Source organism: Erpetoichthys calabaricus, chromosome 9, assembly GCF_900747795.2.
Source record: "Erpetoichthys calabaricus chromosome 9, fErpCal1.3, whole genome shotgun sequence".
NCBI classification, from domain to species: domain Eukaryota; kingdom Metazoa; phylum Chordata; class Cladistia; order Polypteriformes; family Polypteridae; genus Erpetoichthys; species Erpetoichthys calabaricus.
In genome coordinates, this window is record NC_041402.2 from 59,262,648 (window position 1) to 59,285,966 (window position 23,319).

General features: G+C 36.2%; 1 protein-coding gene across 2 annotated transcripts in view; it reads left to right on the top strand.

Annotated features, from left to right (window-relative positions):
* Positions 1–23,319, top strand: part of LOC114657760 (neuropilin and tolloid-like protein 2) — a 133,186-nt gene that overhangs the window by 19,539 nt on the left and 90,328 nt on the right. For both annotated transcript variants that reach the window (XM_028809648.2, XM_051932025.1), the window contains exons 4-6: positions 7,038–7,286; positions 12,329–12,373; positions 12,465–12,592. In XM_028809648.2, the coding sequence (XP_028665481.1) occupies positions 7,038–7,286; positions 12,329–12,373; positions 12,465–12,592 (422 nt within the window). The remainder of the gene's footprint in view (positions 1–7,037; positions 7,287–12,328; positions 12,374–12,464; positions 12,593–23,319) is intronic.

Consider the following 23,319-nt stretch of genomic DNA (forward strand, 5'->3'; position numbering starts at 1 on the left):
TCACAGCTATTCCCCTTGAAATGGCCAAACAAGTCATGCAAGCGTTCAGAAATTGTCCCGAAGAGTGTATTGCTAATGATGGCCACCACCTTGAAGACATCATTTTTAAAACACAGTGAAAAGCATCAATTTTATATACCCTTTTGTTGTGTTGTAATGAAATTTATTTTATCTTGTAGCGTTTTTGTAGAATAAACATTTGAATTGTGGTACTTCTTTTTGGCTCACCGTGTATAAATGTGTGTACAGTAATCCCTCGCTATATCGCGCTTCGCCTTTCGTGGCTTCACTCTATTGCGGATTTTATATGTAAGCATATTTAAATATATATCGCAGATTTTTTGCTGGTTTGCGGATTTCTGCAGACAATGGGTCTTTTAATTTCTGGTACATGCTTCCTCAATTGGTTTGCCCAGTTGATTTCATACAAGGCACGCTATTGGCAGATGGCTGAGAAGCTACCCAACTTACTTTTCTCTCTCTCTTGCGCTGACTTTCTCTGATCCTGACGTAGGGGGATTGAGCAGGGAGGCTGTTCGCACACCTAGACGATACGGACGCTCGTCTAAAAATGCTGAAAGATTGTCTTCACGTTGCTACCTTTTGTACAACTGCTTCGTGAAGCGACATGCTGCACGGTGCTTCGCATACTTAAAAGCTCGAAGGGCACGTATTGATTTTTGTTTGTCTCTCTCACTCTCTCTCTCTCCCTGCTCCTGACGGAGGGGTTGTGAGCTGCCGCCTTCAACAGCTTTGTGCCGCGGTGCTTCGCATACTTAAAAGTCAAACAGCCCTATTGATTTGTTTGCTTGCCTCTATCTCTCTGACAGACTCTGCTCCTGATGCGCACTCCTTTGAAGAGGAAGATATGTTTGCATTCTTTTAATTGTGAGACGGAACTGTCATCTCTGTCTTGTCATGGAGCAGAGTTTAAACTTTTGAAAAAGAGACAAATGTTTGTTTGCAGTGTTTGAATAAAGCTCCTGTCTCTCTACAACCTCCTGTGTTTCTGCGCAAATCTGTGACCTAAGCATGACAATATAAAAATAACCATATAAACATATGGTTTCTACTTAGCGGATTTTCTTATTTCGCGGGTGGCTCTGGAACGCAACCCCCGCGATGGAGGAGGGATTATCTGTATGTTATTTTTATGAATAACTGTGCTTTTGCTAAGCTTTGGTTGGTATGTTTTTTGAGAGATATGTATTTCATTATTTTATTTTTGTACCAACTTTTCTGATGTATAATGAATTATTTTTATGAATTTGATCATTTGTAGATTTTAACATTATTATCTGTCTTTAAATCATGTAAAAATGTAATCATTAGTTGAATTCATGTGTCTTAATTAGTGGAAAGCACTAAAATTGAATTGCCGTTGCTAATAGTGATTCTAGTTATAGTATAACTAGCAAAATACCCGCGCTTCGCAGTGGAGAAGTAGTGTGTTAAAGAGGTTATGAAAAAAAAAAGGAAACATTTTAAAAATAACGTAACATGATTGTCAATGTAATTGTGTTGTCATTGTTATGAGTGTTGCTGTCTTTTATATATATAATATACACACACACACACATAAACATATATATACATATATATACATATCTACATATACACATATCTACATATATATATATATATATATATATATATACACATCCACATATATATACATATATATATATATATAGACATATCAACATATATATATACACACATACATAAACACACACATATACATATACACATACATACATACACACACACATATATATATATATATACACACAGACACATATATATACATAAATATTTACATATCTACATATATACACATCTACATATATATACACATATATATACATATCTACATATAGATAGATTGACACATATATATATACATATCTACATATATGTAATTGTGTTGTCATTGTTATGAGTGTTGCTGTCATATATATATATATATATATATATATATATATATATATATATATATATATATATATATATATATATATATTTATAGCAAAATATCCGCGCTTCGCAGCGGAGAAGTAGTGTGTTAAAGAGGTTATGTAAACATATATATATACATATATATATATACATATATATACATATCTACATATACAGATATCTACATATAGCAAAATACCCGCACTTCGCAGCGGAGAAGTAGTGTGTTAAAGAGGTTATGTAACCATATATATATATACATAAACATATATACATATATATATATACATATCTACATATACACATATCTACATATACATATATATACATATACACATCCACATATACATATATATACATATACAAATTTTCATATCTACATATATATATAGATATAAATATAGACATACATATATACATACATACATTCACATATATATATATATATATATATATATATATATATATATATATATATATATACTGTATATATACATATCTACTTATTGGCTCCTGTATTTAGCATATAGCGGGTTGGATAATGGATGGATGGACATCTGTATGCATAGCCCTATTTGCCCGTTTTCGTTTTTTTTCTTTCTTCAGTAATATTTCAGTAAACCCGGAGCTTGTCAGTTCAAATCCTGGTACTGACACCACTGCGTGACCCTGAGGAAGTCACTTCACCTGCCTGTGCTGCAAAAAACAAAAGTAATGTAACAAATTGTACCTCAGATGTTGCAAGTTGCTGGAATAAAGGCATAAGTAAAATAGATAAATATGTATTATACACATAGGAACTATTCATTTATTTTCAGTTAAGTCATCTGCAGCAAACTTTTATAAATGAGGGTTTCTCATTTTTAGATAGTGCAAACTGTTTCTTCTTCATTGACGTTTTCTCTTGGAGAGGTTTTTTCATTTCATTGAAAATTAAAGCAGCAGCTGCCAAAATATGTAGCTTTCTTATTAATTTTTCAACATTGTGTAAAATAAATTTATAAAGTAACATAAAAGGTTTAAATACTGGTTATCCTTTTACACTAAAATATTACTAAAGAGATACAAAAAAAGTAAAATGAATATGTTCTTTTTCTTTAAGGAGATTAAATATTACTGAAGAAAGAAAAAAAAAAATAAAACAGCCAAATGGGGCTATGCATACGAACTTAAAAGGTTTAAATAAAACAGAAATATATATTTTATTTTTTCTTGCTTAACTTGTGGAGGGTGTATCCTGTAGCAAAGCCCTAACTTTTTTCGTGAAAGCCCGTTTCAGTCAATAAGTCTTAAAAAAAGGTGTAAAGATATTGACAATAAGCTAAGCAAACCCAGGAAGACATGGAATCGTTTAAATCAAGTATCATTACATCTTCCTTTCTTAAAGAGAAGTAAGGCAGTACTTATAAGCTTACATATTTATATATAGACATACATACATATATATATATATATCTATATCCGAAGCCGTGCAAGCACACTCTTAAGAATGCAACGTATAGTTGTACAGAAGAAAAGCAATCTTGCCTCAAATGAATGGCAACCTTTTGTAGGTCTATGAACTTAATTTAAACTTTAGGTTTACACAGTGCTTTCTTTCCGAAGTACCTGCACTCATGAATATGTCTGTATGTGTCAGTCGGTCAAATCCACGCGCTTCGCACCGGCGAAGTACCGCTTTTAAATTTTTATTAAGAAGAAAAGAAAACCTTTTTAAATTGAGGGAAAATATACTAATAACAGTTTGTTAAGGATCTGTTTTTTTGTGAAGCTGCCTTCACTCGAGTGATCACTTCAACCTGACTTGCTGGCCAACTATAAGCGTTACCTGGTAGGTAACCACCCATACAATCAGATTGTGAATCAGACTACGAATGCCGTGAATGTAATTACCCCGATCTACATGTTGTCAAATAAACGAACCACACGCCGTGGCGCGGAATGTAATTACCCTGATCTACATGTTGTCAAATAAACGAACCACACGCCGTGGCGCAATTTTAGGGGCTTTGCCTGTAGCGCTGACGTCCGAGGTTCGATTCCCGTAAGGGAGTGAAGTGAGTGGCTGGTTACCTACCAGGTAACGCTTATGGTTGGCCAGCAAGTGAGGTAACATCAGCCACGGTGCCTTCAGTTGTGAGAAGCAGATCATAGAATGATTGAAAATAGTTTACTGTCAAATAATGCAAAGAGTACGCGACACGTCTTTCCCCCTTATTCTTGGCTCATCAGGCGTACACACTCACTGCACTCGCTTACGGTAATCGAACCTCGGACGTCAGCGCTAGAGGGGCTTTGCAGCGGTGAAGTATTGCTTTTAAATTTTAATTAAGAAGAAAAGAAAACCTTTTTAAATTAAGTCTTAAAAAGAGGTGTAAAGATATTGACAATAAGCTACGCAAACCCACCAAGAAATGCAATCGTTTAAATCAAGGCGCGAGTCGAAAAACACCATCCCATAATATTAGTTAACGATTAACACATTTCTATATGTATTGTAAGCATACAACTGATAATATGTTGCGCTTATTTATCTGGTGAACCGACATTTTTGCGCGTTTAACGTCTGAAATCTAACGTGGTTTGTGCCCTTCAGAATGAAAACAGTTTGCATTTACCTTTTTAGTAAAAGGCGAGCTTTTAAGCCTGAGAAATCACCCCGTAAATGCACACGTTTAATTGCACATGTGTTAATATGTATGCTTACACAGTATTAAAAGACACTCAAAAATTAACGTCATTTACCTTCGTTCCCGCGTTTGACTCGTGCTGTAAATCTCTTCCTTGTTTTTAGTTCACGTGATTACGTAAGAGGCGTGATGACGCGATATGTGACTCCGCCTCCTCCATTAGAGTATATGGACAAAAAACAGGTTCCAGTTATGACCATTACGCGTAGAATTTCGAAATGAAACCTGCCTAACTTTTGTAAGTAAGCTGTAAGGAATGAGCCTGCCAAATTTCAGCCTTCCACCTACACGGGAAGTTCGAGAATTAGTGATGAGTCAGTCAGTCAGTCAGTCAGTCAGTGAGTCAGTGAGGGCTTTGCCTTTTATTAATATGTATAGATATATATTTATTGATGTATAGTGGTTTATATTGCTGTAAGACTCATTCAATGTGGGGTTTGTATATTTTTCAAAAGCATGGATTATTTCTTCCCCTTATGTAAGGACACACTGCTGAGACGTTTTGAAACAGTAAATTACCCAGGTGTGTATTTGGAAGCAGACTGGTGTATTTTATCACTTTAATGAATCATGCTGTATACCAGTAGAGATTTAAGTGAGATATTACAATGGATGAACTACATTTTTGTACTTGTAAAAGTGTTTTAAAATCACCTATGGAGGAAATAGGACAATAACTTACCCTCTCATCAACTACTTTAATTTTGTGTATGTGTTGAAGAATGATTCTATCAATACCTGTTTTGCAAATGTATTTTGCACTCTGAAATATTGAAGCATCTGTCTTTGTCATTATTAAAATATAATGCATATTATCTCAGTATGCTGAGTGTGCTTTCATATCTGATTTTTGATTAAACCATCATTCACAGTAAAGCAATTTGTAGGTACTGTAACAGGCAGTTAGCAATTGGTGTGGATAAGCAGTTGAAACTCAACATTTGAAGAGGTGTAACAATTTACAATGATTTTACAAAAGTACGATATTATATTTTTTAGATTTTTATCTTTAATTTCTGAAGAGGATTCCACAGAATGAAAAATTACCATGGCGCTTGCTCATACTTTCGCAAAATTCCTTCCATGTTATTTTTAGTGTTAGATGGTTTTTTTTCTAATTGCATAAATATCTAATGTTTCTTAAATATTATTTAACATATGCATCGCAATGGATGACTGTTCACTATGTTTGAAACAAAAAACAATCTAATTTCTGTGTAATTGTTGTTGTCATCACAATATGCCAAAATTGCTGCAGCTTTGTTTTAGGTTACCTTCTGATCACAACTGTTCTTTCTATGCATTTCCTCTCCCAGGCTTTTCAGATCAGAAATAAGTAGTACTTTGTAGAGAGCAATGCTGATACCAGTACATAAAAGTATAAACAGAGTATAAGATGAAAGTGTGCAAAAAGATCTAATTAGCTGGTTTCCAGTTACCACACTATCAGAAGTGTAGTATAAATGTTGAGAGCTTCAAATACAAAGTATTTGCAACAAAATATGCTATTCAAATTGAATTTACTTAAAGTTAAAAAATAATGCCTTAATTTAAAAAAAACAAGATCAATCAGGTGTAGTTATGACAAATTTTATTTTTCAAGAAGAAAGAAAGTCGATTAAGTGGCCAGTTGTCCTAGGTCATCCAGAATCATCCATATATCAGATACTTTGGTTTCTTTTGTATTCCAAAATTTTATGTCATTTGACAAGCTGATGTTTTAAAATGTCCTTCTCTGGAAGCAGTTTTGTTGTGTTTTTGCATTTTAATTACAAGAAAATGTGCCCCTTGTTGCCTATGTAAAGGATCTCCTTCTGGAATCTTTTCACAACCAGAACAGTTCTGAGAAAAGTGTCTGAAAATGCTTTTGTGTTTATACAAAATGCACATAAAAAGGAAATGACCTAGGTAGAAATCGAATAAAATAAACAAAATAAAAATCAGACACTGCACCGATGGAGCTACCTTTAGGTGTTTCCCGGCTGCTTGGTAGCTGTTTTTTTCCACTTTTCTTTATCTCAAATACCTCAAAGCATTCTTCCTCTTATTTCTGCTGTCTCACTCTCTTCTACACATGCACACACACAAACACAAACTTGGCTTCTTCATGTAAGCAAACTTATACCCATAATGCACCTGAAAAATGTGTTTGCTGGATGTCTTTAACCCTTTGTAAAAATCTTTGAACAAATGCAGGACTCCTATAAAGGAAACTTATGACATGCTACTATTGCAAAGGTAACTAGGAAAAAGAAGCTCCATAAAGTGGATAAAAAGCACAATGTAAAGAGCAGTGAAAGAAATTATCATTATTTTATTTATAGTGTGGTATAATTGTTTGAACACAGAACTAATCAAACTATATTAATTTGTTGTTTTTCCACACAGCTGCACCACGTCAAAGAATTGAGCTGAACTTTGATGAACCTTATTATATTGAACCTTCTTTTGAATGTCGTTTTGACCACCTTGAAGTTCGTGATGGTCCTTTTGGCTTTTCACCACTCATTGATCGCTTCTGTGGACAGAAAAGTCCTGGTTTAGTGAGATCAACTGGCAGATTCATGTGGATTAAGTTCACAAGTGACGAGGAACTTGAAGGCCTTGGATTTCGAGTTAAATATGTGTTTGTACCAGGTATAAAATGTTATTAATTTTGTGTTTCCTTCAGTGATATAGAATTTGGTAACTTAAGCATTTTTCAGATTCTTAAGTGAAGCATTTTTACAAATTATAATAAAAATACCGTGCTTGTTTATATGGATTTATGGGGCTCAAGTTGGAACTGGCAATGAAGAACACATTTTTTACCACTGTATGCAAATAAACATACAATAGCAGTGTTTTGGAATGGAATTTGTGGGGTGGTTCAAACTTGAAAACAAAAGCCTTCAAATTTAGCAAATACGTGAATTTTCAAGCCAAGCATGACTATGCATCTATGTGTTGGGATTGCACACATATTGTAAATCAATGTATATACATGTCATTTTCAAGGAAAAATTTTTATAAGATTCTACCATTTTTAAGAATTCTGATTGTGCATTCCACGTCATTTCATGTTTCCTTCTCTGCCAACCTATAGCTTGTTTTGTGAATGCTGCAGTTGCTTTTGTCCTTTTTCACCCCATGTCATTTTCAAATATAGTCTAGGAATTCCCCTGAGTAATATTTGGATGCTTCAGAAAAAGGCAGTAAGCTTTATTTTCCAATAAGCTGCAAGTTGTCATCCTTGGAACAATGAGCATCTCAAAGTCTTACAGTTAGGTCCATAAATATTTGGACAGAGACATCTTTTTTCTAATTTTGGTTCAGTACATTACCACAATGAATTTGAAATGAAACAACTCAGATGCAGTTGAACTGCAGACTTTCAGCTTTAATTCAGTGGGGTGAACAAAACGATTGCATAAAAATGTGAGGCAACTAAAGCATTTTTTTCACACAATCACTTCATTTCAGGGGCTCAAAAGTAATAGGACAATTGACTAAAAGGCTATTTCACGGGCAGGTGTGGGCAAGCCCGTCGTTATGTCATTATCAATTAAGCAGATAAAAGGCCTGGAGTTGATTTGAGGTGTGGTGCTTGCATGTGGAAGATTTTGCTGTGAACAGACAACATGCGGTCAAAGGAGCTCTCCATGGTGGTGAAAGAAGCCATCCTTAAGCTGAGAAAACAGAAAAAACCCATCCGAGAAATTGCTACAATATTACGAGTGGCAAAATCTACAGTTTGGTACATCCTGAGAAAGAAAGCAAGCACTGGTGAACTCAGCAACGCAAAAAGACCTGGACGTCCACGGAAGACAACAGTGGTGGATGATCGCAGAATCATTTCCATGGTGAAGAGAAACCCCTTCACAACAGCCAACCAAGTGAACAACACTCTCCAGGGGGTAGGCGTATCGATATCCAAGTCTACCATAAAGAGAAGACTGCATGAAAGTAAATACAGAGGGTGCACTGCAAGGTGCCAGCCACTCATAAGCCTCAAGAATAGAAGCTAGATTGGACTTTGCTAAAGAACATCTAAAAAAGCCAGCACAGTTCTGGAAAAACATTCTTTGGACAGATGAAACCAAGATCAACCTCTACCAGAATGATGGCAAGAAAAAAGTATGGAGAAGGCGTGGAACAGCTCATTATCCAAAGCATACCACATCATCTGTAAAACACGGTGGAGGCAGTGTGATGGCTTGGGCGTGCATGGCTGCCAGTGGCACTGGGACACTAATGTTTATTGATGATGTGACACAGGACAGAAGCAGTCGAATGAATTCTGAGGTGTTCAGAGACATATTGTCTGCTCAAATCCAGCTAAATGCAGTCAAATTGATTGGGCGGCGTTTCACGATACAGATGGACAATGACCCAAAACATACAGCAAAAGCAACCCAGGTGTTTATTAAAGCAAAGAAGTGGAAAATTCTTGAATGGCCAAGTCAGTCACCTGATCTTAATCCAATTGAGCATGCATTTCACTTGTTGAAGACTAAACTTCAGACAGAAAGGCCCACAAACAAACAGCAACTGAAAGCCGCTGCAGTAAAGGCCTGGCAGAGCATTAAAAAGGAGGAAACCCAGCATCTGGTGATGTCCATGAGTTCAAGACTTCAGGCTGTCATTGCCAGCAAAGGGTTTTCAACCAAGTATTAGAAATAAACATTTTATTTCCAGTTATTTAATTTGGCCAATTACTTTTGAGCCCCTGAAATGAAGGGATTATGTTAAAAAAAATGCTTTAGTTGCCTCACATTTTTATGCAATCGTTTTGTTCACCACCCTGAATTAAAGCTGAAAGTCTGCACTTCAACTGCATCTGAGTTGTTTCATTTAAAATTCATTGTGGTAATGTACAGAACCAAAATTAGAAAAAAGTTGTCTCTGTCCAAATATTTATGGACCTAACTGTACATCAGGTTTCTGTAGGTCTACAATTGAGTTTGTCACATAATACTTAAGCTTTACAAGCAGCCACAACTTCAGGATACTGTGTTTACTGTAAAAAGAAAACTGTAAAAACTTGATTTTTTTTTTTTCATTTTATTATCACATCCCAAATATGTATTTTTGAAGCATTTTGTAAAAAGTCATGCTAATAAGCTTTAGACAGATGTGTTGTTTTGTGCAATTCTGCCGCCTTATTTATGTGAAAACTTTACCTATATCGGTCTCTGTGAAGAGGCAGGTGAATACAGTGGTGTGAAAAACTATTTGCCCCCTTCCTGATTTCTTATTCTTTTGCATGTTTGTCACACAAAATGTTTCTGATCATCAAACACATTTAACCATTAGTCAAATATAACACAAGTAAACACAAAATGCAGTTTTTAAATGATGGTTTTTATTATTTAGGGAGAAAAAAAATCCAAACCTACATGGCCCTGTGTGAAAAAGTAATTGCCCCCTTGTTAAAAAATAACCTAACTGTGGTGTATCACACCTGAGTTCAATTTCCGTAGCCACCCCCAGGCCTGATTACTGCCACACCTGTTTCAATCAAGAAATCACTTAAATAGGAGCTGCCTGACACAGAGAAGTAGACCAAAAGCACCTCAAAAGCTAGACATCATGCCAAGATCCAAAGAACTTCAGGAACAAATGAGAACAGAAGTAATTGAGATCTATCAGTCTGGTAAAGGTTATAAAGCCATTTCTAAAGCTTTGGGACTCCAGCGAACCACAGTGAGAGCCATTATCCACAAATGGCAAAAACATGGAACAGTGGTGAACCTTCCCAGGAGTGGCCGGCCGACCAAAATTACCCCAAGAGCGCAGAGACGACTCATCCGAGAGGTCACAAAAGACCCCAGGACAACTTCTAAAGAACTTCAGGCCTCACTTGCCTCAATTAAGGTCAGTGTTCACGACTCCACCATAAGAAAGAGACTGGGCAAAAACGGCCTGCATGGCAGATGTCCAAGACGCAAACCACTGTTAAGCAAAAAGAACATTAGGGCTCGTCTCAATTTTGCTAAGAAACATCTCAATGATTGCCAAGACTATTGGGAAAATACCTTGTGGACTGATGAGACAAAAGTTGAACTTTTTGGAAGGCAAATGTCCCGTTACATCTGGCGTAAAAGGAACACAGCATTTCAGAAAAAGAACATCATACCAACAGTAAAATATGGTGGTGGTAGTGTGATGGTCTGGGGTTGTTTTGCTGCTTCAGGACCTGGAAGGCTTGCTGTGATAGATGGAACCATGAATTCTACTGTCTACCAAAAAATCCTGAAGGAGAATGTCCGGCCATCTGTTCGTCAACTCAAGCTGAAGCGATCTTGGGTGCTGCAACAGGACAATGACCCAAAACACACCAGCAAATCCACCTCTGAATGGCTGAAGAAAAACAAAATGAAGACTTTGGAGTGGCCTAGTCAAAGTCCTGACCTGAATCCAATTGAGATGCTATGGCATGACCTTAAAAAGGCGGTTCATGCCAGAAAACCCTCAAATAAAGCTGAATTACAACAATTTTGCAAAGATGAGTGGGCCAAAATTCCTCCAGAGCGCTGTAAAAGACTCATTGCAAGTTATCGCAAACGCTTGATTGCAGTTATTGCTGCTAAGGGTGGCCCAACCAGTTATTAGGTTCAGGGGGCAATTACTTTTTCACACAGGGCCATGTAGGTTTGGATTTTTTTTTCTCCCTAAATAATAAAAACCACCATTTACAAACTGCATTTTGTGTTTACTTGTGTTATATTTGACTAATGGTTAAATGTGTTTGATGATCAGAAACATTTTGTGTGACAAACATGCAAAAGAATAAGAAATCAGGAAGGGGGCAAATAGTTTTTCACACCACTGTAGATACATATCGATACCACAGGTAAAATAGTGCAGTGAATCTATGATAAAATATATTAATATCAGTTTCCTTTTGGTGTCATAAACATGCTTCATACATGAGGAAGGTATGTTTTCTGAACTAAAATCTTCAGTGGAACTTTCAATATCAGTTTTTTTACTTGTTTAAACCAACACCGTATAGACACAATTTTACACTACTAGAACAGGCACAGTAGTAGTAAATTTATAAAAAATGCCTCACTTTAGAACACAGTTTCCCATAACAAATGAATGTCAGTCAGTCATTATCCAACCCGCTATATCCTAACACAGGGTCACAGGGGTCTGCTGGAGCCAATCCCAGCCAACACAGGGCACCAGGCAGGAACAAATCCCAGGAAGGGCACAAGCCCATAGCAGACAAATGAATGTATACCATGGAACTTCAAATGTAGAATACATTATGCTACAGATTTTTGAAATATTCTCTTGCTATATTTAATGTTTGTGACAAGATAATAGCTCCAGTTTTAAAATTTTCTTGTCTTGTGTTATGTTTGAACCATAAGTAACAGGATATCATGCATAGCTGTTTACGAGATGTGAATACCCAAAATAGTTAAAAGCTATTTGGGAACAAATGATGAAACATTTTAATTTGTTTATCTCCTTAAAGTCTATGTAAAAGAGCAGCTAAATGTAGCACTGCAATTTTATAAAATATTTTGGAAGTGTTAATTCCACACAGAAAATGTTGACTTGATCAGCCATCAGTGATTAAGTGATACTCTTAACATTAAGCTGTGAAATTGAATAATACAAATTCTATAGTATCCCAATCTGATGTTCTACCATAAAATACCTCTTTCTCTCTTTCTTGACAGATCCAGATGTAATTTATTTGGGTGGAATTTTAAACCCTATTCCAGGTCTGTTGTTTAAATATTCTTTCTTTTTTTTTTTTTTTAACTAGCTGTCATATATGCTATTTCTGATGGCTGGTTATATCTTACTTGTTAGATTGTCAGTTTGAACTTTCTGGACCTGATGGAATCATTCGCTCAAGTCAAGTGGAGCATGATGACAAAGTCAAACCCGGACAAGCTATTGATTGTATTTGGACGGTTCGAGCACCACCTAAAGCCAAAGTAAGAAATACTTTTTTAAAATTTTAGTATTATAAAGTAATTTACAGTGTCCTACAAGTTACAACAGATGCAACGTAGAATGTTAGATAAGTGTGGAAGGTGATAAAAGCAAGAGACAGAAAAGGGAAGAAAAATCTCAGCTCTAACATACATTTGAAGTTCCAAGGCAGTCAGAGGAAAGAAAATAATATGAAGTTAGGTAATAAGTTTTCAACCTAGAATTAGATATTAACAGTGTTGTGTGTAGTATGGGTATTCTGTATCAGATACAGTTGGGTTGTTTTTTTCTGTATCATCAGACATACTAAAATCCACTCGGTAAGGTTACTCTTAAGCAAAAATAAAAAGAAAATAACCCTAAGTCCATGTAATGCATAATTTGATAGTTTACAACTGAAAATGTTTAGTATTGTGTTTATATTTTTCTCAGCATAAATACAGTGAATAAAATTTTACAAAGAAAAAAATTTATGTCTGTACACATTATATTTATAAATGTGTATATTGTTCATTATAATATCTTGAGTAAAGCATTAAAATAAATTCACTGTATTCAGATTAGTACAATGGCACAGTGAGAAATGATAGGCGGTGCGCCATTATAACTTTCCATCACACATATGTATTACACATTGATAAAGACAAACAGCTTGCTTTTTCTAACATACTTTACATACTTTAGGTACAAGATTAATTCACAAACAGAAGTGACATGCATGTGTTTTGAGAGATCATAATTAAGTGGTAGAAACCTGTCCCATGAGCCAATGGGACAGTGTCATCATAAAATAACAAACCTGGTGTTTCTAGTCTGCCATTTACTTGGATTAATTGTTGTTCCTTAAGATATAAAACAAACTATTCATAAGGAGAACAAATATCAAAGAAAAAATAAACGTACTGTACAGTTTGAAGTAGTCACTGAGTTGCTGTATCACATTTTCATGATACTGAGCAGGCAGACCAGCCTTTCTTGCTTCCCGGCTCCTACCAGTGAATCCCTTGGTACTAAAAGGTAAAAGATGTAATCCATGTAGCATGTCCAAGATTTGTGCGTGGATTTTCTTTCAGTAGGCCATTTCCATCTTGCAACTAAGTACTTTGCCTATATTCACCATGTACATATTCTGTAGAATTACATATTTCGTGATGATGGTTTATGTGTTATGTATTTATTGTGTAAATTGTACTGTATTTTTTTGGCACTATTGTATAAAATGTAGTGGTGAAATTAGATATTGTATATTGTAACAATAGTTATAGTATAAGTAATACAGTCATGTATACAGTGATTACATTTTTTTTTCTTTTGTTATATTAATGGCTTCAACATCAAGAAAATTCCAGGAAACACTTGCATGGCTGTGAAGTTTGGTTGAGGTTTATTACAACATGGGGCGGCACGGTGGCGCAGTTATGGGACCCAGGTTCGCTTCCCGGGTCCACCCTGCGTGGAGTTTGCATGTTCTTCCCGTGTCTGCGTGGGTTTCCTCCCGCCGCTCCGGTTTCCTCCCACAGTCCAAAGACATGCAGGTTAGGTGGATTGGCGATTCTGAATTGGCCCTAGTGTGTGTGGGTGTGTTTGTGTGTGTCCTGCGGTGGGTTGGCACCCTGCCCAGGATTGATTCCTGTCTTGTGCCCAGTGTTGGCTGGGATTGGCTCCAGCAGACCCCCGTGACCCTGTGTTCGGATTCAGCGGGTTGGAAAATGGATGGATGGATGGATTATTACAACATTACCAGTACTGTTATTGCTTTACCAATCCTTTGGTGAACTGCATAATTCTCCCTATTTTCACTCATGAACAAGATCCCAAGGCTCACCTTAGTGTACAGGAAGCCGGTCAGTAATTTCTAGGAGACAACTACATAAGATTGAGATGTTTTTATTCTTATCCCTTCTTTAGTGCACCTGGTTGCAAACAGGTTCAGTGCTCACTACAGATCACAGTTAGATTAGGCCCAGTGAACAACATAATTTGTGAATAGCAGAGATGCAGCCCACAAGTTCCCAAATGATTTGCTGTCCAAGCATTAACCTAACAGCCAGAATGAGAATGAGATTCTTGGGTAATAATGTTTTTTACACCTTCTTAAAAGGTTTACTTTCAAGTTTCATATCTCCTGTTACGTAACTACAAGTAGTATTTTTAGATAGATAGATAGATAGATAGATACTTTATTAATCCCGATGGGAAATTCACATTCTTCAGCAGCAGCATACTGATACAATAAATAATATTAAATTAAAGAATGATAATAATACAGGTGAAAAAAACAGACAATAACTATGTATAATGTTAAATATTAACGTTTACCCCCCCTGGTGGAATTAAAGAGTCGCATAGTTTGGGGGAGGAACGATCTCCTCAATCTGTCTGTGGAGCAGGACAGTGACAGCAGTCTGTCGCTGAAGCTGCTCTTCTGTCTGGAGATGACATTATTTAGTGGATGCAGTGGATTCTCCATAATTGATAGGAGCCTGCTGAGCGCCCTTCGCTCTGCCACAGATGTTAAACTGTCCAGCTCCATGCCAACAATAGAGCCTGCCTTCCTCACCAGTTTGTCCAGGCGTGAGGCGTCTTTCCTCTTAATGCTGCCTCCCCAGCACACCACTGCGTAGAAGAGGGCGCTCGCCACAACTGTTTGATAGAACATCTGCAGCATCTTATTGCAGATGTTGAAGGAAGCCAGCCTTCTAAGGAAGTATAACCGGCTTTGTCCTTTCTTGCACAGCGCATCAGTATTGGCAGTCCAGTCTAATTTATCATCCAGCTGCACTCCCAGATATTTATAGGTCTGCACCATCTGCACACAGTCACCTTTGATGATCACTGGGTCTATGAGGGGTCTGGGCCTCTTAAAATCCACCACCAGCTCCTTGGTTTTGCTGGTGTTCAGGTGTAGGTGGTTTGAGTCGGACCATTTAACAAAGTCATTGATTAGGTCCCTATACTCCTCCTCCAGCCCATTCCTGATACAGCCCACGATAGCAGTGTCATCAGCGAACTTTTGCACATGGCAGGACTCCGAGTTGTATTGGAAGTCCGATGTATATAGGCTGAACAGGACCGGAGAAAGTACAGTCCCTTGTGGCGCTCCTGTGTTGCTGACCACAATGTCAGACGTGCAGTTCCCAAGACGCACATACTGAGGTCTGTCTTTAAGATAGTCCACGATCCATGCCACTAGGTATGAATCTAATCCCATCTCTGTCAGCTTGTCCCTAAGGAGCAGAGGTTGGATTGTGTTGAAGGCGCTAGAGAAGTCTAGAAACATAATTCTTACTGCACCACTGCCTCTGTCCAAGTGAGAGAGGGATCAGTGTAGCATATAGATGATGGCATCTTCCGCTCCCACCTTCTCCTGATATGCAAACTGCAGAGGGTCAAGGGCGTGTTGAACCTGTGGCCTAAGGTGGTGAAGCAGCAGCCTCTCCATGGTCTTCATCACATGTGATGTCAGAGCAACAGGCCGAAAGTCATTCAGCTCACTAGGACGTGATACCTTTGGGACTGGGGTGATACAAGATGTTTTCCAAAGCCTCGGGACTCTCCCCTGTTCCAGGCTCAGGTTGAAGATGCGCTGTAGAGGACCCCCCAGCTCCGATGCACAGACCTTCAGCAGTCGTGGCGATACTCCATCTGGACCCGCTGCTTTGCTGGCACGAAGTCTCCTCAGCTCTCTGCTCACTTGCGCTGTTGTTATTATGGGTGGGGATGTTTTTCCTATGCTGGTATCAGCAGAAGGATGTGTGGAGGGTGCAGTACTCCGAGGTGAGAGTGAGAGTGGGTTAGGGTGGTCAAACCTGTTAAAAAAGTTGTTCATTTTAATAAATATGTGTAGAATTATATATGTAATCACTTTAAACTTTATCTCCTACATATCTGTACATATTCAAATTCTATCTAATGAAATCACTGTCTTTAAATTATCTGCCATTCCATCAATTTTTGTGTCGTCTGCATGATTGACCAATTTTTATCTTAATTATATTTAATGAGGATGCAAACCTGCTGAGGATTAAGCAGGCTTAAAAAAATAGTATGGTATATTAATGCCAAAAGTATCAGTAGCCCTAGTACTTATCCCTGTGGGACACCATCTCATAGTTCTGTAATCCAGTGTGCTCTTTGTTTAAGCGTATTCTGCGTCCCTCTGCATAATGAACCTTGAATTCTCATTAGTTTGACTTTTTTCTCACTAGACCCTCATGTGTTAATTTATCAGTACTGTTTGGATAATAAAGATAAACAACATCATATTTACCACTATGATCCAATGTTTTTTGTTGCTTTTGTTTTTTTAGCACATTAGTGAAACACAAGCACCCCTTCTAAACCTGTGGTTACTATAAAGTAATACACATTCATTCAAGCATGCGTTCTTTCATTTTCTATATCCACTTATTACAAAATAGTATAACAGGAAGCAGGAGCCTATCCTGGTAAAAGCTTGTTCAATGCATTATCCATCCCTGAATTTTGCACAAGGTAGAATCACTGAGTACCTTCCTGTACACAGTCACTTTTATTTACCTAAGGCTAATTTAGTTTTACTGATCAATTTAATATGCAAATCTTTCTGAAAAGCCTGGAAGTAGTAATGTAGAAAATAGGGCGAAACACATATAAGACATGTGAAAATATTCAATGTGTGTGTGTCACTTGCATTAATCAGAATTTAAACGTAGGAATTTGGAACTGTGAGGTAGGAGCTCTAGCTACCACAAGAAGATTATTGCAAAGAGACAAACTTTGAAGAATACATACAAGTTAACATGAAATGATAGAATATAGTAGTAGATTAAAAGCATGACTTGTTAATATTCATAGAATAAAAACAGCTGTAACTGATTAGAATGCAAGAAAAAGGGGTCATTTTTAAATTCAATGTGATATTTCATACAAATGTGTTTTACAGAAAGACCGGGGTAAAGAGTTTAGAAAAATTTCATCTCCAAGGTTAAGAAAATGTTAGGCCAGCACCAGAAGCAGGTGACTATGAGGCAAGCAGTGGTGACAAGCAATCTACAGTGAGGTGTCAAGCCAGTTAATGTGTGAAGAGTTATATGGATAAGGTCAAATAACAAAATAATATAATATGTTATGGAAAAACCGGCTTAGCCAGGCTATTTGATAAGGAATGTCTTCATGATATTTGGTTAGAGTAGAGCAGCAAATATCATCCTTGTGCCTAGATATAGGGATGAGTCCTGGTAATACTGTCTCAGATTAGGTTCTTATGATGTTTAGTTTTAAAACTATTTCAGTTTTTTAATTGTTTTTTTTTCTAACCCACCCTTTTAAACCAATTTCCCAAGGGTAACCCTATCAGAAATACAAGGCTACCGACAGCATATAAGCATTTCAGGTTTCCTACAGTTAGAAAAGTTCATTAACTTTGGACATTTAAAAAGATGATTACTATCCCTATAAAAATTATTCTGATGAAACTTTACTTCTAAGACTGTGTAAAAAATATTTTGAGACAAATGTCAGACTAAAATTATTGATTTACCTTCTTAATTTTACTCCCTCACTTTCATTCTAAATTGTTTTGGAGCTACATATTCCCAAGTGGCACATTGCAAATTTCGCTAAGAGTGCATTATCTAAATCTTCTATTTGTCTACCATGTGTGTGTTTATCTCATTTGTTATTTCAGACCTGTCCTGAAGCTATCTCTGATTAAGGACAAGGCATGCTTTGTTTTCAAGTAATTTGTTTCCACTCGATATAGCAAGAAGGCCTGAGTAGAATTATAAGTCTACAGTTTATCAGATGGGTTGATACCTTGCCAGCCTGCTATAGATTGTAAATAGACAGAGTCAGCATTTCAAAAAACAATTGCCTTGTTATTACCTTGACTGAATATAGCACTAAGTAGACGTGACAGAAGAACTGAGAATGGCTTTCATAAATATGACATTCTTTAATATACAGAAAGCATGAGGATACTCTGTCTGTGTTTTTCTCTCCCTTCCTTTCTCTCTCTCCATCTATCTGCCTCTCTCCACTTCTCTATTATTGAAAATTGTTAGCGTTTAATAACATAGTTACATCTGAATGCACCTAGAATTACTTGCTTTATAATTATATCTCTGATGCAGAAAACAACACTACACTGTATATATTGATTTTAAAATGTACACTGCTAATATTTGCACCTTCATTTTTGTTCAATAATGCAGCTAGAACAAAACTTCAGATATCAAAAAATATAATTTGTTGGCAGAATGGAAAATGATGTTTTAATTTAAGTTGGCCTATTTTCACAACTCATGCCAACACAGGCTAAGCAAAACCATTATTTAAGTTAAATGATGGGATTACAAGGGAGTAAAAATACATTTGCAAAATAATAAGCACAATCTGTCCTGTACAGCCCAGACTTCATAGCTACTTAATACACTGATTATGAGAAATGACAGCTGAACTGATTTTCCTTCAAACTTAATATTATTCTCCCATTCTTCACTACTTTTTGAACCGTTCTGTCTCTCCCTTTCTTTAACTCCATTTGTTCTACCAGTAAATTGTTATAAATTTTTAGCAAGCACTTTGCTTAAGGCACAGTTGAAGAGAAGCAGAAAATTATACCCCATCCTGAGATTTGTTGTATTTCTAGGCTAAGTTTAGATTTACATATGAAGCAAGAATAAACCTCCAAACTGCCCTGGACTCATTATAGTCCTGATTTCTAATCTTCACAATTAAAGTATGAGAAATCCAGACCTGCCCTTGGACTGTCCACTTCGGCCAACGTATAGGATGATGCATGTGTTCTTTTTTAGAATTCCCTGTTGCTATAAAAATCATTATGAAATCTCTGCCTGTTTGCTGTTACAGATATAAATCAGAACTATATAACCTCAGGCATTGAAGGCTCACATTTGTATCATCTTAGAAGGCATACACAACTCCCCTATATTAATAGACTATTCTTTGCATTTGCTGAAACCATCAACTGGGACACTGTATACTAAGAACCCTATTTGCCTACCCTAGTACTGACAAATATGAAATATTTCTTAGCAACACTCTTTGACTCAGGCCAATTTATAGATATCTTCTGTGTCTGATCTGGTATATTTCACTTATCATGGCAGTGCCTATTAATAACCCAATGCAGGGATAGACACATTCTCTTATTGTGCCAACATGTAATCTGACAGAATTTGCAGATTACATTACATGGATTAGCGAAGATCTGGATACAGAAAACACCTAGCTCTTTGAAGGTAGCAAAAATGGTTGAAATGGGTGGGGGCCCATGCATAAGTGAGATAAAAGCAAAAAGGAATGAACATCAAGCTATATGGCAAGTGCAGAGTTTGCATAAATACATAATCAAATTAATAAACAAGGCTTGGGAGGTTTTACTGTCAACAAGAGCTAGAATTTTTGAATCACCAGTCACACAAGAAACAAGTTACTCATAGTCTGATAAGTTAAATATTAAGAATATATAGTAAACTTTGAACAAACTGTTTTTGCTCAACAATTTCCTTAGATACAGTAATTCTAAAAGAATTTATTTACTTATTATTCTGCATCTTGTACAGGAAAGTTCCTTAAGAGGTCTTTAACTTGAATGGTTTACACGTAGATGTAGATTTGTACATTGCATTGACCACTTAATACAAATTTATTAGTAGTGTTTTTAGACTGAAGACTTAAATTCAAAACTGTCCTGTCAGCATATAAAATGTAATACTTAACATACAGCTGGGTATGGTAGTCTGTAAAGTGCCATCTAGAACAGTCATAATTGCAAAAGCCTTAAACTGCATTGAGGATGATCACATATCATAAACACATCATTCATAAACTAGCTTGACTAAACTGGCTTTCCAATAACATCATTATTGACTATTTTTTGAGGTTATGCAGAGAACACTAACCACTACTGATTCACCGCAATTTTAACTCCAACACTGCAAATTACCTGTCACCACAGAGATTCTCTGATGCTGGCTTTTTCGCTTTTCCAAAAACCTGCTGTTTAACTTGGTTGGTTGACATTTCCTTAATTTTCTTAGTCCTTAATCTAATGCTTTGTGGAACTCTTTCTGAAGAAGTCTATAAAAAATTAACATTTTCTTTCTTGCATTTTAATCAATTATGGTGTTTTTTTTAATTTTCCAAATATTGACAAATCATGCTTTTAACCTGCTACTGCAAAATGCACCCCACTACTGAGTACTTTAAATTGATGTTAACTTGCATATATTCTTCAAAGTTTGTTTCTTTGTAGCGTTTTTCCATCTCACAAGTTGAAACCTTGGTTAATACATTGTCTGTGTTGCATTTGTATGTCTACATTTTGTGTTTGTTGCATGAATTTTCCCCATATTCTATATGGATGCGCATATTACAGTAGATTTATCAGTATTTCTAAGTTAGCCATGTGGATGCTGGAGGGTTTCTACTTTTTTTTATCTATTGTGTTTATAAGTTGTAATTAGTTGTAGCCATCTCAATAAAAAAACTGGACACAAAAAAGCAATAAATTAAATAACTGAATTTCATACTCCTCTTGTATACATAAAACATGTTTAAAATCTGAGTTATCTTAGTCAAACAGTATGAAATTAGAAAACTTTCTGGAAGAAATCACACTTTCAATGTTGCAAAAAGAAGTAGTCCAAGTAAAGGCTCTACATATCTAGTAAAGATATTATATGGACTACCTTGTTAAGAAACAGCAAAAAACCTTCAACTCAAAAATGATTGCTGTATATGATAATACAGGGTGAGCTTACCGTTACAAAGCCTTTCACTGCCATTTGCATGGGAACTATATTTATTTGGGAGCCACATGAAGCCATTTTAATGTTTTACTTGTGCATTTACCGTAATTGGGTTTCTAACTTCAGCTATTTACTTTGTCACCAATATTATCACATTCTTTGTTCCAATGCCTAGTTCTAGTCTTCCGTATATGTGTATTTTTTTAATCTTACTATGTACATCCTTTCAATCCATTTAAAAAAATTGTTTTGCTTTAGTTTACCTGTTTGGGATTTTGACACGGATGTCTGTTATTTAGACTTCAATCTTGTATTCTCCTTAAATTTGTTTATTTTTTCCTTTTGTCCTGCTGAAGTTATTTTATGTTTATACCTCGTGTTCAGCTGTGAAAACAGTTTCATTAGTATGCACCCAAAAAAAGCTCTAAACAAGAACCAAGAACTGCACAATTAGGATTGACCATTTCCCAAAGGTTTACAAAGTGTGATTTGAATATTCTGCCAATGTATGATGTTTGATGTTTGATTAGCACTTCCTCATACCATACCCACACTGAAATAGAATATTTTCCATATATGGAGAAGAGAAAGCAACATTGGCATCGATTTATAGTTTCTTTGTATTAGTCAGAAAGCATTTAATCTCAAGTTGTAAATACAAAAGATAACATCAGATAAGATACATTTGTAGCATTTTATCTGTACTGTGTATGTGTTGGATTAAATACAGAGTAGCCATAGAAATAAAGAACTACTTCCTTCTAAGTCAATTTTTAGTTTACTTAAAAATTAATTCACAAATTTCTGATGTAGCTGCATAATAATAGATATGTTTAATAGAAGATCTACTTACATTCTGTGTTCCATAAATCAAAAGAATTTGTATTTGATTAATAAAATAACCATTAGAGCTCTCCAGGACTAGAACTGTCCACTCAAACATTGGGAGGAGAGATTGAAAAACTTCAATAATCAATACTGAGGCCAAAACAGCTCCTGCTTTAGTAGAAGAGATCATCCATAGCCCCACCTGAAAGACAATGAGGATGCACCTCAATGACCAATATATTTGAAGTCCACAGTTTTTTGAATGTCATAATGTGGCTTACCACCATCTAACAAAGGAGAAAGGGTACCACCCAATTGTACTTCAGGACTAAAATGAAATGGCTTTAAATGGGAAACAAGAAGAGATGGCATATTTTAAAATAAGACAGTAAAGCTAGCTTATTGGTGACTGGGCCTGATTTGTTGATATAATACATGGAACTATATATCATGATATCATTTTGCAGGATGGAACTCAGCTAGATGTTTTTTGCTGTGAGCCACACCATCTTCCCCACATGATAATTCAGAGGAATTCTGTGTCTTCTTTCTAAAAAGTATTTACCAGACATTCCCACCTTTAACAAGTTTACTGAACCGTATTCCAAATCTTCTTAAAATTGGCCAAATAATCTGAAAGTTGACTTTTCTTGTCGGCTGTGAGTGGAATGCTAAGACAGCACTCCGCTGTCTTTCTATTTCTTTCTTTTAAGACCTTAAAATGAGGAAAAAAAAGAAAAGATCAACCAACCTGTAAGCCTGTGTCAGCTTCATGATACTACCTGCCACAGACTGATAACCAGGGAGGACCTTGTGACCATTAGCAACCGTCACAAACACCTCCAGTGCTTCAGCAATATTAGCTCCAACTGGCTGTTTAATGCCATCTTGAGCACAGCACGGAAGGTTGCATGGACGAGGCTCCTAAGCTGAATTTACTGATTATCAAACTCAGGATGCATATAAAAGGAATACCCAGTAGAATAGATTAACTGAACCTGGCAATGAAGGATCAGGAGGTATATTCAAGCAATATTTGTGAAATAAAGTTGAAATAAAATCTAGGAAAAATGAACAAAAATGTACAGAATAAAATGTGCAAATTTGAGAATAAAATCAAAGTATTTGAGGCATACCTGAAAGAA